General features: G+C 39.0%; 1 protein-coding gene across 2 annotated transcripts in view; it reads left to right on the forward strand.

The window, feature by feature from the left end:
- INPP5A (inositol polyphosphate-5-phosphatase A) overlaps window positions 1-16,965 on the forward strand; it is a 257,283-nt gene that overhangs the window by 135,161 nt on the left and 105,157 nt on the right. For both annotated transcript variants that reach the window (XM_056351391.1, XM_056351392.1), the window contains exons 5-6: window positions 4,613-4,676; window positions 9,881-9,984. In XM_056351391.1, the coding sequence (XP_056207366.1) occupies window positions 4,613-4,676; window positions 9,881-9,984 (168 nt within the window). The remainder of the gene's footprint in view (window positions 1-4,612; window positions 4,677-9,880; window positions 9,985-16,965) is intronic.

Consider the following 16,965-nt stretch of genomic DNA (forward strand, 5'->3'; position numbering starts at 1 on the left):
CAAGAGCTTGTCATGCTTGCATCTGAGCCTTAATACCAGAAATGAGGTTGCTCTGAATGCTTGACATGAAAGTCAACAGATACATCTGTCCAGGGTCTAACTGTCCATGGGGGGCCTGCAGCTGCCAAATATGCATCTTCCCCAACTGTATGTTAAAGTCAACTTTGGTGACCCTCAGTACATATTATTTTTCAGGCTTCTATTGTAGAAGAACTGTCATAGAGAGGGCTTACATATCTGCAGATTTGCTGATACACTGTTCTGCGGTCACTAACGTAGGGGTACCAGAAAATAGGAAAGTAAGGTACGACACATAACACCACTTCTGAGGTTGCATTTTAGTAAAAGCACCAGTTTACACATGGCTTAGAATTTGTACTAACAGCAGAATTAATCAATTTCAACAGTCCTTAAGTGGAACAAATAATAATTTTCTTTATGTTTGAAATTTTTAAAAGTTGAACTGTTTCAGGTGCTTTATGATTTGTAATGTGTTTCTGTATTATATTACTTAAATACTGTATGTGCTAGTGCTACTATGGCACTACTTTTTCCAAGGAATATTAAAAGTGTATGTAAAAAAATAAAGCAAAGTTCTAGACATTTGATTAATATAATTTAACTTTATTTTTAAACTGTCATTTAATGAGAAATAAATTGGATTAACATAATCTCCTCAACAAAAGGGCCTAGGCAATAGGGCCTGGAAGGAAGTTTCTTTTTACTTCTGTTTCATTGTGGCAGTGAATTACAACTGCACTCCATCATTTTTACAAGTTAACATTTATGTACATAAACCTGATTAAGTCTATAACAATTGATAGCCATAATTTCCGTTCCATTCTAGTTTTGCTTCTTTTCAATGGTGTGTTTAGAATTACACAGTCAAAGCCTATCTTAATGTTAGTAGTATCAGTTCCTGAAACTGTACAGTGTTACTTAATCCCTAACAGAGGCTCTTTGTGCACAATTTGACACAGAGCTACAAACATAGACTGTCAAACTAAACCTTTGCTGCATAATTCATCAAGATTAGTTTTTAGAAATGAGATTAAAACAGTAAGAAGTTGAGCAGTGAACAAAACAGGATGTGCAGAAATAGAGTTGTATCTTGAGCACAAGTAGCAGTACTATTTTTAATTGAATTATAGCATCTAAATAAAACGAGTTTTAGAGTGTCTTGGTTCTTCTTGCTTACTTATTGATATGTTATATAGAGAAGCTTTGTAATTCATAATCCTGTCACCTAGGTTTAAATTTTCACTGGTCTTTAAAGTTATTTGTGCCTCATTTGGATAGGTCACTATTTCCAAATAGTGATTCCAAAGAGTAATTTCCAAAGAGTAACATTATATAACAAAGGGTTATCTTCATGTATGTCAGATTTTTCCCTGTGCATTGAAGAAAGCGGTGGACCAGCTGGGAAGAATTCAGAAAGAGCAGGACAGGGGAGAGGGACTCTCGCTTGTTCTTCCAGAGAACATGACTTTAATGCACTCTACTAAGTTGATATAGCTTCTGGTAAAATAGAGTAATCATATTAAACTAGATTTTATAACTGAGAAGTCATCCAGCTGTTTATACTTCCCTTTTTTGTAATATATATTTCAGATTCAAATTATTTAAATTTGATGTAATACTTTTGTTGTAAGCTTTTATCTAAGGTCAGCTCTCTAAGTAAATAAGCAGCTAAGAGCTCAGCTGCAATGTCCTTTCACTCAGAAGTACTTGGCTTCATAATTGATTGCTCTGATTTCAGTAGGATAAAACTGCATGTTTATAAAATGCGTTGATGTTAGGAATGTAAGACGATTATGCATAAGATCAAATTCTGTGATACAAAACCATTTTGTGAGTTGCCTGTTCATCTGAGCAGTATATATGAACCCAGACAATGTCACTACCTTCACCAGTCCACATGAAGCAAGGGTACCACAGCTGAGCCCAGTGTTCTGACCCCATCCCAAGCCCCTGTTTTTGATCAGCCTCACTGTAACTTGGTTTTATCAAGGAGAATTCTGAAAATAACTTTCTTCCCTCTGTGTTTTTTCTTTATGATGATGCTTCTGAGCAGTGCCTGTGTGCATTCAAAGAAGCAGGCACTTTTAACATGGCATTTGCTTAAAGTTGTGACAGCATGTGGTTTTCTTTGGTTTAGTTGGGGGCTTTGTAAGTGAGTTTAGGCAAGTTGTTTTCCAGTACAACTGAATTTTACCTGTAGCTTGCATGTGATTTTAAGACTTTTATCTAGTATTAGCTCTTCGAGAGACAAGATATACTTCCCTCTACAAAAAAACGCCCTATAAACATACTGCTATTTAAGAATAATCTCCTGTTTTTTAAATCCAAAGGCCAGACTATAGTGAAAGTTTAGCTTGAGAGCAGTGTTTTCTATTGTGCATGACAATTTCTTCAATTTGAAATTAAGTATCAGGTGGCAATGTTTTTATCTTGTATCAGGTTTTGGGGTTTTGGTATTTTTTTGGCACTGTGTCCTTGTTGCAGGGTAGTTAACCTTGAGTCCTCTATAAGAGTGTCTCCTGAATTTTCATACTTGCCTCTTCCATGTTATAAAAAAGAAACCGAAAGACCTAAAGGAAGCTGACTGGGTCGCAGGGAAGCATACTCATCAATTAAATGTGTGACTGTTTTCTGTTGGATGGACTAATATGTCAAGGAGATGGGCAGGACCTCATGTTTGTGCTTTTGACAAATCAGCAAATGTTTAATCTCTGGATGTGCAGTGTCTCATAAATAATGCAGCAGTCGCTGAACCAAAACACTACTCTGCCAGGAGGGTCTCTGTTATTATAGGAGTGAAAGACAAAATGAAACTAAATCATCCTTTTTGTTTAATGTGCTGCTTCTTTTATACCTCTCAGTAAGAGGTTATCTACTGGCAGTCTGCTTTTTTTTCCCCCTCAGCTTCTGTTTAGTGCATCAGATGTATTTAAAGGCTCATCAAGGTCCCATTTAAAATGTATACATTTTGTATAACCCACTATAGTCTCTTTACACTACTTTTTCCTTTCTCACTTGATTTTCCTCTACTCTCTTTACATTAATATGTAATTTTCCTCTCATTAACTGGATGAAAACAGTGTATGATATGACTGTGAAGAAGTAAAAGCAAGCTCACAGTACATATGAATGAAATCTTGGCAAAGCTGCCATGACACAGATGGAGCCAGGAAGGGACTGTCTCGGCCCTAGCACCCTGGGTTAGCAGCCTTCCACTCCATGGAGATTCACTGGAAGAGGAGCAGGGTCACTGCTGTGAGGGTATGAAGAAGAAACTGGAGAGGAAGGCAAAGGGGATTGTCCCTGTGAAGGAAACTTTCTAAGTTTCAGGATAGGAAAAACTAGTGTGGAAGCTTCCTCTGCAGAAGGCGCTTTCTTTAATATTGGACTCAGGATTAAGATCTCAGAAATCTTCAGACACAATCTTCAAGTATTTGTTAAGAAGAGATATGAATGTTTTGCTAAATACGGGTGGACTTCAGTATGCTTTTAAGATTGATCTGCTGAGATTGGAGTTTATAAGCTTTCCTGAATGCAGTAGAGATTACTTCTATGTTTACAACCTTTACTTTATCATGGACTAATCATTAAAACTGTAACAGAATTATGTAGTTGAATTTGGTCACTGTTTTGAAAAAAAATAGAAGAGTTGCTCAGGACTAGACCAGCAGAAGGAGTTGTAAGTCCTATCTAAATCTGAACTGTGAACATACTTTATTTTCAATAGTAACTCAGATTTTTCATGTATTGTTATGGGTGCTAAACTCTGCTTCTGCTTATACATAAAAACACATCAGTTCTGCCAGTGGCAAGAAACTTAGCATGTATTGAAACATCTAAGCTCCTCTGCTAGATGTTTGTGTATTCTTTCACTTCACATCCATGCACTGTGAGAAAATACTCACCTGTAGGCTTCATACCAAAGCTACAAGTAGCAATTGCTGTCCGAGTGTGGCCAGCAGAGATGGTTCAGTCATTATAATTATTGTCAAACCACTTATGAACAAGGAAAGCTGTAGAAGCATGTACAAATACTCCCAACACTCCTGTTGGATTTTAAGTATTAAGTCTGCTGTGCAGTTGGCAAAGTCATTCACTCTGCACAACTCAGTAGGAAGATGGAAAGCCTGTGCTTGGCTCTCAAAAGCTATTGAATCTCTCAACTCTTCTCTTGTTTCTGTGCTGCAGTCTCCAAAAGCATTTGTTTTGCTCTGAAAGTGAAGCAGAAATTGTCAGGCTTTTATAAAAGAATTGTGGGGATGTGTTCCGTGTTTAGAAAGGCACTTGTCTGTGTTACTAATTGCATCCATCCATTTGGTATTTGGAAAAGTACACCTGGTAGTTGTGCCCTTACCATGTTTAGTCAGCTGTTAAGGATCTTCTTTATAATGGCTTATGAAACTTCAGAGAAGCAACAAAGAAATTAATATTTTTATAGATCTTAGAAAATGTAAAAAAAGTAACTTTTTATAAGTATTTTATTTCTTCTGTTTTGGTTTTTTTTTAATTGGAAAGCATCACACTTTTTTGGGTATAGTTAGCCAAAGTAGATATTTTTATAATTTCTTATTTTATTGTTGTTTTTTTGCAGGCTCTAGGAAGTTTTTACTTTCTTCATGAATCTTTGAAAAACATCTACCAGTTTGATTTTAAAGGTAAGTGAAGGAATTAAATGTTGTTAGTTGTCAACTGGCTTTATATGTCAAGGCAGCTTTTCTGTCATCTTTTCTGACAGTGGTGCCTAGCAGTTTTTTTCCATGATATGTGGACTTCTGTATAATGCATGCAAGTCCATTGATGACAGATTTTACTTCTCTTACCTTTTATAGACCTCTTAGAAGTCAGTGGACCAGCCACAGGTTGAAAACTGGTGCATTAATCATTCCCATGCAGATGGACCTTCGGATCCATAGAGATCCCTGATGATTTCAAAAGAGCTGGGAATGCCACAAGGTTCTTCCATGTAGATCAAATATAGGACCAAGACCTTAAATGTCCAACAGCGATGGTCATTTTGCAAAGCAACTGATATAGATTTATGGCTTAAATTACTTTGGAGCAGTGCAGGTCAGCAGGAGGGTGTCATTGTTTTTAACCCACATTGATCCATCAGGTTGGAGGTCTTGCTAAATCTCAGAATTTTAAAAGTAATGCTAGGCTATGTACATTAAATATTAAAAATATCATAGAAAATTACTGAATGCTTCCTGAGGTGTATATAGAAAAGATTATATAAAATTTATGTTATTTCAGTTGAGAACTGTCTGTATATTAAATACAAAAGTCTTCTGAGCTTCATTTAGCTAACTGAGCAGAATCACATTAATACATCCAGCATCCCATTAATGTGAGACACTGTTGAAATGGTGGTTAACTATGGAGTGATCTAATTGTCTTAATTATATAGATTCATTACTTTTGTTCTCAGTAGAGACAGATTCTTTCTGCTCGCGTAATTGAGGGTACAGGGTCTTCCTTCCCTGACATATTTAAATGGTAGTTCTACATATATAGCAATTCAAGATGTAGCGAACGTAAGTCCTCCTGTCATCATTGGCTTCAACGCTGAAGGAAAACTTTAGCTACAATATCATAGGCAGTTCAGAGTAGATTTCATTTCTGAGAGGCTGTACTGGAAAACTCAATAGTGAAGTAGGGACTTGTAATGAGGGGTCATATCTAGTCCTTCTCCCGGACTGGAACAGTTTTGCAGACACTGAGTAATGATAGTATTATCAGATGAAATGTGTGCAGGGTGGAATTACTGGAGGAAATTGACATTGCCTGTGAAACTGAGTGTCCTGGGTGTTACTCCAGTCCTCAGACTGAAGAGCCTCCTGGTCCCCTGTTGGTAACTGTTAGTTCCTTTTGCCATGTGAGTGGCTTTGACTGTCAGTGTGAACTGTGGCTGCGCTGCAACTTGATTCTGCAGCCCACAGCTTCTCTGCACCAGTGCTGTAGGACTAGCAGTTTTGCTCTGAATTCCACCTCAAGTTCCCTCCTGATGGTCATAGCTGCTCTAGCAACATCTGACCAAGTGAAATGACAAGTCTTTTAGGAAAAGAGGAGCTTTCTGGGTTTATTAATCGTTGATTGGCAGCTTATTCACTGCTGTATGGCTTTTAGAAGAAAATGTATGGAAAGAAAAAGTGTAGGGGAAAATAATCGATATAAAAGAAATAAGCAGGCACTTGTCCAGAAAATAAACGCTTTAAATGTTCAGTGCTTCATTTGGCTTGGCAAAATCTTAGCAAAGCCAGATGGGGTGTGCACCATGCACATAAAGATATGTTTGGCCCAGTCATCACTTGGAAAGAAAAAACTCTTAATAAAATCCAAGGAAAGCAGGTGCTACACTGAATCGTTGTAAGTCACTTGCTGTTCTCTTAATGTAGAGCAGAATCATTCTCCTAGCATAGTGTTTGTAAAATACGACCCTGAAGGCTCCCATCTTTCAGGGGAAATGTAAAACTTGCCTCTTCTCTCTTGACTATTGGCATTTTCACAGTGTATTAAGCTCTTAAATCAGAGGAAAAATCCAAATGGGTATAAACGTTCTCTGCACAAAAATCATTATGGAATTCTGGTTCTACTCAAAAGCATGCAAAAAATACATGTTTATATACAATTCAATATTCCTGTAACATCACTCTGCCTTTTCAAAATTCACTTCACAGTTGGACATGACTGAATACAGGCTTGGGGGGGGGGGGGGGGGGGGGGGAGATTGCCTCTGTTTTTCAGTTCTCAGGAAGACATATTTGAGTTTTATAATGAGAAAAATTTTCTCCTACAGCTTCATGTATTATTTATTACCCACAGCATAGAAGGTGTTGGACTATTTTTATAGTGGTCGGAGTCCCAAATGTTTGCTTACAATTTAAACTATTGACAAGCTATGTGTTCTAAAGGGCCGTCATCCAACAGAGAGGGTTGCTGACTGGGGTATTAGGCCAGTTTCAGTCTACCATTTTGAAGTACAGAAAGAATCTTGTTTTCTTGGGTGTGAAATCAGAAATAGCGTAGGAGTATTTTTACTTGGAGATGCATGAGAAGGCATGCTTCTTTCCTCCTGCATTTGCTTCTCAGCAGTCATGTAAATGAATCACTGGTTGATATTTAGCATTGATGTTAATGTAAGTTGATGATAAGGTGCCTCCTTTCGGCCAAGTGCTACCTTTTATTTAGATTCTCACAGCAGAAGCCTTCAGTATTACAGTTCTGGCAAATGTTTTCTGTATCCTGAATGACATAGGGATCTTTTTGCTGACACTGTTAAACTTACTGAAAGAGGCACATCCATCCATGATCTACTTAGAATGATGCCACATTAGTTTATCAGGATATGTGTTTAGCCTTCCTGTGGGAGCCAGATCTCAAAGTGATAGGCACATAAAGAATGATACTTTTTTCCCCCTGAAGACATATTGCTACATTGCAGTAAATGCTTCCTCAGATTATATAAAATACTTTATCTAGACAACTTAAAGTGACAGATTTTTGTATTGCTTGGTATTTTCACTGGATATCCAGAAGAACTGGACAGTTCAAGGTTCTTGATAATAGTTGTTTGGGACTTTTTCTCTTAGGCATTCCTAGTCAAAGTGCAGTCCAGTTGGTAGTTCCAGCTTAACAGTAGCTGCAAGATAACTGCATGGATTCCTGTGTCGGAGCAGTTGGGTAAATTAAGTCAGGTTCTTGCTGTTAGATGCCAATACATTGCCCTGATAAGGAGACAGACCAAGTACGAAGTGGATCAAGAAGCAGAACCTCTTGTTCATGAGTTGTATAGATCCATAGATTGATTGTTAAGGCTGAAAAGTCTGTGCTATTTCTGTCTCTGGTGTAACCATTCATTAAAGACTTTGGAAAGTGATGTGCTTTACCGTTAAGTCTCTTTCACAAACACAGCACCCATTCCAGCTTTAAAATCCACGTGTCAACCTCATGTGCTGATAGCCAGAAGTGGGTAATCTGAAAGAGGTGGGTGGCTGCGGGGCCACAGAGCAGCCGATACGGGATTTGAATGGAGTGAGTCCAGTTCATCTTCTGCAAATCACTAGAGCAAGTTTTTACTTTCTTGGTTTGAAATAATGAACTGATGCTGGAGGCCTGGTATATGTCAGCGCCATTCAAAAATAAGACCCTTTTTTTACTCTTAAGGGTTTTCAAGTGACTATACAAATAATTCAGAGTTGACTGAGCTGCATGTATAAGCTCAGAACATTTCAGGAGGAAATAAGGGAAAAAAAGAACGCCTCTTTGTCCTGACATCTGATTTTTATTTTTGTAATAATTTTCAGTCACTTGCCTGATGAAGGAACACTCATCTGAAACGTGGCAATTTATGTTACTGGCCTTCTTGATTGATGGAGGCTGCCATGGAGGTAGTGGGGATGCTGGCAGAGCTGAAATTTCTTTCTACCCATGCACATGGGGATGGCTGCACTGCATCCAACCACTGTTCTGTCTGGTCCAGTAACTGTTTCTAAACGTGGCAGAGACCCAGAGGAAATCCTCTGATGGGCACCTATGGGTCAGTTGTGCCTCAGGAGTCTGTTTAGGTTAGGCCTTAGCAACTGTCCTCTCTGACACTGTGTTCACACATGCATGATACCTGATGTAGTTCTAGGTATTTGAATAGTTATGAATATCCAGTCTTTTTCTGGATCTTGCTGGAGTCTGACAGTCTGGGACAGTAAGTTGCCCAGCAAAGCAACCCATTATTTCAAAAATGAAGTTCCTCTTTTTATCAGGTTGTGCATTGCTGTTCCTGAATGTCATTGGCTGTCCCCATTTCTGTTTTAGGATGTAACAGAGAGAAATTTCTAATTTTCCTGTTCCAGACCACTCAGTAAACCACTTGGTTTTGGTGCAGTCTGTCCTCTGCCACTCCTACATCCCTGAAAGGAAAACACTCCTCTATTCACAGAAGAACTTTTTTTCACATTTCTTGTTTTGTCTCAGAGCATTTTGTAGTATTCTAATTACTTCAGTGGATGACTTCAGGATGTCACCTTTCTTTGCAGAGACAATTGTTAATTAAAAACAAGTCTACCTCAGATCAGTTCCACAAAAGCAGTGAGCTGCTCAGCTTGTGGTCAACTCATCTTTCATTAGGAATTCCACCACCATTACTGAACCATCAGTTCCAGAGTGACAAAAATCACCCCCCCCACTGATACAGCTAGCCCAGCACACCATTTAAGTGTGGCAAAACACCTAAATCGATGTCTGTAAATATTGTTGATTTAAAGCAAAAGGCAAAAAGCTGAGGTGATCTAAACGAATGATTATGTACTTGTTTGATAGGTAAAAGATGTGATCAGTTGTGTTTTACGGATGTGCATCAGTTGATGCTTAGGTAGGTAGACTTAAAATCTGGGGAAAAAAAAGTTGCTAGGTGAAATGTACAGATAATCACTACGCATAAGTAACATTTTTCACCTATGTGTGTTTTGTATTAATTAATTTTTCTTTTAATTATCCAGCATAGATTGCTGGATGCTGGCTGAGGACACAAACAGGCGTCTCCTGGAAGACCATCCCAGAGAGTTTGAGTAGAGAGACCTGGTTCATAATTAGGGCTTTAACACTTTATAGTGCTCTGGATAGTAAGAATACTATCAATACCCATAACTGTGTAGGTTAAAGATGTGTGATATAAAAAGTGTGTTTATACATGGCTTAGTGGTCTCTGGTTTTTTCCCCCAGAACAGCTCAGTGCTTGCATATTTTTGCTAAGACCCTACAACCTATAAAGTAGATGTCACTGCTTTGCCAATGAGTGCTATAAGTTGCTTATAACGTTAAAGGTATGTATGTTAATTATGTTTTATATCTATCTATCTATATCTAGCTAAGAAGTATAAAAAAGTTACTGGGAAAGAAATCTACTCAGACACTTTAGAAAGCACGCCCATGCTGGAAAAGGAGAAGTTTCCACAGGATTATTTCCCTGAGGTATGTACAACCTTGTGGAGCGTTCCCAGATATTAGGTTTGGTTCTGCTTTGCTCTGATTACTTGAGTAGCTCCTGTCAGTAATGTAAATAAGGTCACAACTAAGTCTTGGGTTTTTATTTGTTTGTTTGTTGGTTTCTTGTCACCTCTATGTTTTAAGTCATTCCATGGATTTACCAAATTCAAATGGAGTTCTTCGTATATATAGTAGGACATCCTTGTGAAGGATGGAGACAGTGATGAAAAGACTTGTTTGTGCATTTAAAACCAAAGAAATAGCACACAGTGCCAATTGCAAGTCGGTTTCAGGGAGACTTACTCCTTGGCAGGGTGAGATGCTACTTTGAACAGGTTCCATTTGTATTCAGCAGCAGCAGCTCTGTAGTCATGGCTGGAGCAATGCTGGTTTCTGCTCAGTACAGCCAGGTACTGCTGCAGACACTGCAAGTATGTAGGGAAAAGGTGCTTTCTTAGTGATGCGGGAATACATGTTACTTAAAAACATACTGATATTTCCCTCCGATGCTGCCCTTGTACTGCTTTTTTGTTGTTCTCTTGAGAGCTGGGGAATGCTGCACGTTTGAAGTTGAAGGTGAAGGTCTTGTCAAACCCAGAAACACAAGGACAGCTGAGGGTTTTCTTCCACTGCACCTGTAAGTGCAATTGCACATGCAGTTGTAGTCTTTGCAGTTCTCTTCGATGTTTAATTTAATTTGGTCATTTTTAGTTTCTTAAGAACATCGAGAACATAGGTGTTTAACAGTTGGTGTTTACTACAAGCCAAGTGAATAAATATGTTGAATTTCTTTAACATTTGTGGATCAAACAGGCATGTTACTGCTTTAATATAAGGAAGAACTAGATGAAGTTAATTAATTTTGAATTTGTAAATATACACACTTAGAGATATTTACATACTTCATGTGCTTGGAAGAGCATTGCGTAAATAATTACAGGGTTGATGGGATGTAACTTATTCTTTTTCTTTACTTCTATTTATTTTTATATTCTGTATCTCTATACTGGAAGGGAAACTGCCTTTGACATAGTTTTACTAGCTTTTACCTGCTGTGAATAAACATCTTAAATGCTTCTTTGAAGTTAAGTGTTATATCATTTTGAAGGAACTTCAGGTGGTTACTGAGGTATTTATTTTTCTCCTCCATCAGCAATAAACTGTAGCAGTATGGGTGATTGACAACATAAGTAGGAAATGAACAGTGCTGTTGAATGATTTGATTGTAGTCCTGAGAGCACTGAACAGCCGTGTGTGAGCGCTGCTATCACACTTAACAGCAATAGGCCAAATTATGGATTGTTCATTGATACCCAGGAAGAATTATTTCCATCGTTATTTCACTGCTGTTGTTTCATCATGAGACTGGCAAATTTGTAACTTGTTCAGCGTCATTTATTACCACCTTTTACACAATTCTTCACAGTCCCTTGGACAAACAATTGAGTCTAGTGGCTTTCCCACACTGTTGTGGACCAGGGTTTGTGTTCATTTCTTCTGAGTGCTCAGGGATCAGTTGTTCCCACGTTTGTATTTGGAGCAATAGCTTCCATATTCAACGCAGCCTGCAGCGCTGCTTTAGAAACCATTAGGTCCAGAACCCAAGATGCAGCTAAATGCCATTTGAGGATCTGATGCCTTCATACTGTTCCCATTCGTTACACCACCTTAAATGGCTTTTCTAAGGAGAAAGCACCGTGTTCTGCTGTTGTCAGGGATACTGTTTACCTGGAGGAGGAGTAAATGGGAAAAGATAAAATCCACACTTGCAATTAAGATATGAACAAATCCCTGAAGCACCTTAAAGGTTAGTTCTGTTCCTGCACACAGCACAATTCCTTGTAATGGTGTTGCGGCAAGACTTGTACCACAGGCTGGTTTTATTTCAGGGCTTCACAAAGTGGGAGAGGAAAGTGATGGGCTCTCCAGGACTACAATAATGCAGATAACAGCAGCATCAGTGTTTACAGTGTGTGACTTTCCATGCTCACTTGGCGTGCAACCTAGCATAGACCAAGCCAGCGTATTGTTCGTATGAACTTGAAGTCACGTATGTGATGTGATGATATAGAAAATAATTGTGATTATTTTTACACTATGCTGTTTTTTTTATTTTGGACTGAAGACCAAAGAATCTCTCAAGCTGACATAAGTACAGCAACGTCAAAAAACTAACAGTGACATAATTTGGCTTCTTATATAAATGTTGTATTTCTAAAGCTAAAATTAATCTTGTTACCACCAGTTTTCTTCCTAGACGAGTGTTGGTAATAACAATGCTAATTGAAAGACCACAAAATAATGCACATTTTGAAAATTTGAATTGACACAGCAGAATGCATGAGCAGCAGATCTTTCCTAATATTACATTTACAATGCTCTTGTGTGTTTTAGCCAGACTGCTCATATCACATATACAGTATTTTCCGTGAGAAATGGTTGAAGACTGATTTCTTTTCTTTTTATTACTGCTGCTTAAGGATGATCTAAAAGTAATTACAATGATTGAGGCATAATGCAATTCAAAATAATTACAGCCCACTGCATATAAAACTAACAAAACTTTCTGTCTTGATTTATGGGTCCTCTTGGCTAGGCATAAGACTCAAATGATGCCTCTGGGAGCAACACTCCAGATAATGTTAGGCCATTTAAAAAAAAGCAGATTTGTGTAGTCTATCAGGCCTGAGTAATTTTTTTTTTTTCACATAGTGAGAAATTGGTTGTTATCATAGATCACAGATACTGCTCAAAGCTCTTATGAAAGATGAATTAATTTCACTAATGCTTTAATGCAAACCTTTCATGGAGAAGGCTGTATGGTGATAACCTTACTGCGGTCTCTCCTTTCTCAATGATGATTTATGTTGTCTTTTAGTAGATGAAACTGCCTGTATTCACAATCCATCTGCTGGCTAAAGGAATCCTATTAACAGAGGATCTGAGAAGAGACTTAATACTGTAAGGTGAAAGATGTGGTATCCCCTTTCTGGGACATGAAGTAGGAATTTTTTTTCCTATTTTAAAATGTAGATACCTCTCTGAGAGCATACAGATGATCTATGTCATCTCTGCCTGTTTTTATGCTGGCTTACAGATGGTGGATCAGCTAGTGACTATCTGTTAAAGTCAAAATAAAGATTCTTGCTTTGAAATTTGCAATAAGAAACAGTTTGCTCTTTCCTCCTTCCCAAGCTATAGTTCTTCTTAAATTCTGTTTCCAAAAGTTTCTTTTTTTCCAAATACTGTATTTGAAATATTAAAGCATTGTCATTTTGGGACAAGTCATGTAAGCTTGCTGTTGGCAGTTCTGTTCATGTTATCGGTGTGCTGCTGTTACCTTAATAGTGTTCATGTTATTATTGTAATTATCTGCCTTTAATGCCTATTTTATAAAATAAGTTTTGTAATGATTCTTTGTGTTCTTAGAAAAATTGAAGTGTCCTACAGAATTACTATCATATTTTGGGTCAGGCATCTAAAATTTAGGTCCATTGTTTGTACTCCTATCAACGCTAAGTTCTGCTGTTCCAAAGAAAGGAATTATTCTAGACTTAAGTGTTCTTTGGAGAGTTTAGTGAAATATAGGAGGAAAAAAGAAGATGCCTTGTAAAACAGAAGAAATGCTGTATCTCTGACCATGGATATGAAGTATGTGAGCAGGCTGGTAGTCCATGTTGTGCTTTCAAACACATACCATTATTTTCAGCTATTTTTAGCAAGGACCCAAACTGGAGCATTACACTTCAGGTGCTGGCAGGGTCAGGCCCCTCTGACTTCACATCCCTGCTCCTGCATTCCCCTTTACCTAGCTGGTCCTTTGAGGTTCTCTAACAGATGAAAAAGGGACCCCTAAAACCTCTGCCCCACCAGTGTATACTCATACCTGATGCTTCCACAGGCCTTCTGCCAGCTCAATGTGGTAACTTACAACTTCCTTCCAAATAAATACTTAGTCTTTCTTTCAGAAGTTGCAGCATTATTGTATTTCTGTCTTCTAAAATAGCTTTTAATGAGGAAATTATGTATTGCTGCTGCTTGGCTACTTCATTAGTGGTGTGTATATAAAGAAGCTGACAGCAATACTGATTTGCAAGTCCCATGGTTTTGTATATAGCAATAAGTGAAGCAAGTGTAGGTTTTATCACATATTTCTTACATTTGCTTACATCATGCACAGTGATTTAAATGTGGGCTTCCAAGAGACATATTCTTACTAAATTCTTTATACTATATTTTCTTGTAAATAAAGGGTAATGAAAAGATTATGTGAAAAAGCAAGTTATCAATTGTTGCCCTATATAATAGACTTTGTCATTAGAGAGATTGACTTCATATTCTTGAGCTCTCACTATACATTTTTTTGATGAGAGCCATGGATGTTTTTATTTCCAGCTTTTAAACTTATGTAATGACTTCCAAAAGTCTTTAGCAGTAAAAATATGACTGATAGTGCTGTTACAATGCTTGATAATGTTCAAAGGCTGAACTGGCCTTGAGTTCTCCATATACTGCGTATTATTCTGAAATATAAGGAAATCAAAAAGGTACTTCAACGAGTTTGTATACAAACTCCTAAAAACATAAGATCGTAGATGATTTAGTTTTGTAAACTGATCTAAGGAAAGAAAGGAACTGATTTTGGGGCAGGAACTACATTCTGTGTGGGTTTTATGGAAAGTTGTCATCATACACACTCCTTTTCCTGGCTGGTTAAATGTTGAGCATATTGTGAGTACATGAAACACAAGCTGCTGCGTGAGGCTGTGAGGAGGAGTTGTTCTCACCGTGCTGATGCAGGCCTTTTAATGCTGAACATCCCTTGGTGCCTCAGTTGTTCTGCTGCTCAGTATTCACCTGCCTTAAGTAGAAGATTTCCCATCTTCCCTCTGAACTGCAGTGTTCCTTTAAGAAGCTGCAATTACACTGCAGTCATTGCCACTTTAATATGTCTTTCCTTCATGCCCTGCTTTGTATGGTTGAATAAACCCTTGCTGGGTCACTATTTAATTTCATATGGTCCCTCTCAGTAAAATGATGGAGAAAAGATGAATTAAGGCTCTGTGCTAGTCATTATCAATCATGGTTTGTATGCATTACTTATTGCTCACAGTGCTTTTTGACATTAGCCCTCTATAACCTCTCTCTTCATGTTAATGTTGTCTGGAGGTCCTTTTACCCAATGTAGCAGAGGTTATTTATGTAGGTGGTGTTTCTAGGGGGTTTTAAAAGGTCAGCATGATCTCCCAAGAGACTCTATTCACAAAGAAAAGGCTGGCAGAATCTAACTACAAGTTTTCAAACTGTGATTTAAAAAAATAAAAATTTAAAGGACTTCTAACAGGTGTGAGGATTTCCGTTACACTTATTAAAGTAAATTTTTGGGAAAATAGCCTCTAATACATACTACTGCCCTCAAAACCAGTATTTGCAGTGTACGTGTGAGGAAGCACCAAGCTACTATAAAGAAATTCTGTATTTTACCATGTCATGAAATATAAATTGTGTTGCAAATACCTTTTAACTGGTTTGTATCAGTGTAGGCTTACATGAGACAGAATAAGACAGCAGTGCCAAGGGTTGGGCATTCTTTATACTGGTATTGCTTGTGTTACCATCAGTGACAGAATCAGAGTAAAGTCCTGTGGGATGGCCTGCTGGAGAAGTGGTTGATGATTGACACAGGACTCTCGGTCTCATACACTTTGGTTGCACAAAAGCTTAAACTACTTGTACGTGCGTGAGCTGTGGCAGCAGGCAGGGCACATCCAAGGAGAACGGGCTCTGGCTGATAGCACTGCAAGGCTTCTCACTGCCATCTTAAGGTTCCTGAGGGCTGGGAAAACACAAATGTCACAGCCGTTTTCAAGAAGGGTTCCAGGTGGTCTCTCCTCAGTCACAGGAAGGTGATGGAGCAAATCTTCTTGGATGACCAATTGCATGGACAAAGGGAGTGCTGTGGATGTTGTATGCATTGACTCTGGCAGGGCTCTCAAAGCAGTCTCTCACAGCATCCTTGAAGCCCAATTGGTAACGTGTACTGGGTAGGTGGAGTGTAAGATGGCTGGAAAGTTGGCCAGCCAAAAGGCTCTCAGGGTGGTGAACAAAGTCCAGCTGCCAGCTGGTTGCTGGTGGTGTTCCTTAGGGGACGATGCTGGCGTCTGTACTGTTCAACACCTTTGTTAACAACTTGGACAGCAGGATGGAGCACACGCTCAACTTTGCAGATGATGTCAAGTTGGGAGAACAGTCAATATGCTGGAGGGCAGGGCTGCTGTTCAGAGGGAATTCAACAGCCTGAAGAAGTGATCTGACAGGAACCTCATGGAGTTCAGCAAAGGTTAATGCCAAGCTTTGTCCCTGGCATGGGATAACCTCATGAAGCAATACAGGTTGGAGGTGACTGTCCAGGAAACAGAAAAGGACTCAGATCTTGTTGGACAGCAAGTGGAGCATGAGCTGGCGCTGTAATTTGGTGGCAAAGAAGGCCAACAACATCCCAGGATGTGTTACGTCCCGGGAAGGGACTCCTCCATCTATTTGGCACTCCAAGGCCACATCATATCTTCAGTGTCCTGTTTGGGAACCCCTGTACCAGAGAGGCATGGGCAAACCGGAGCAAGCATAGGAGAGGCACCTCTGGGGCTGGAGCACAAGATGTGGGTGGAGGTCAGGAGAGCCCAGGAGGTGGAGGTGATGGGGGACCACACTGCTGGCTGCAGTGGCCAACTGGTGGCTCTGGAAGGGTGGGGTCAGGTACCTCTGGGTGGCGTGCAGCAACAGGACAGCAGTCATCAGCTGCAGAAAGAGAAAATCTGACTAAATCTGGGAAAAGATTTCACCATGAGGGTGGGCAACAGAGGAGGGGCCCAGATAGGCTGTGGAATCGCTGTCTTTGGAGGTGCTCAAAACCCAACTGGATGCAGCTCTAAGCAACATGATCTAGTTGGCTCTGGTTTAGTATTA

This window comes from Falco biarmicus, chromosome 9, assembly GCF_023638135.1.
Source record: "Falco biarmicus isolate bFalBia1 chromosome 9, bFalBia1.pri, whole genome shotgun sequence".
Lineage (NCBI taxonomy): Eukaryota > Metazoa > Chordata > Aves > Falconiformes > Falconidae > Falco > Falco biarmicus.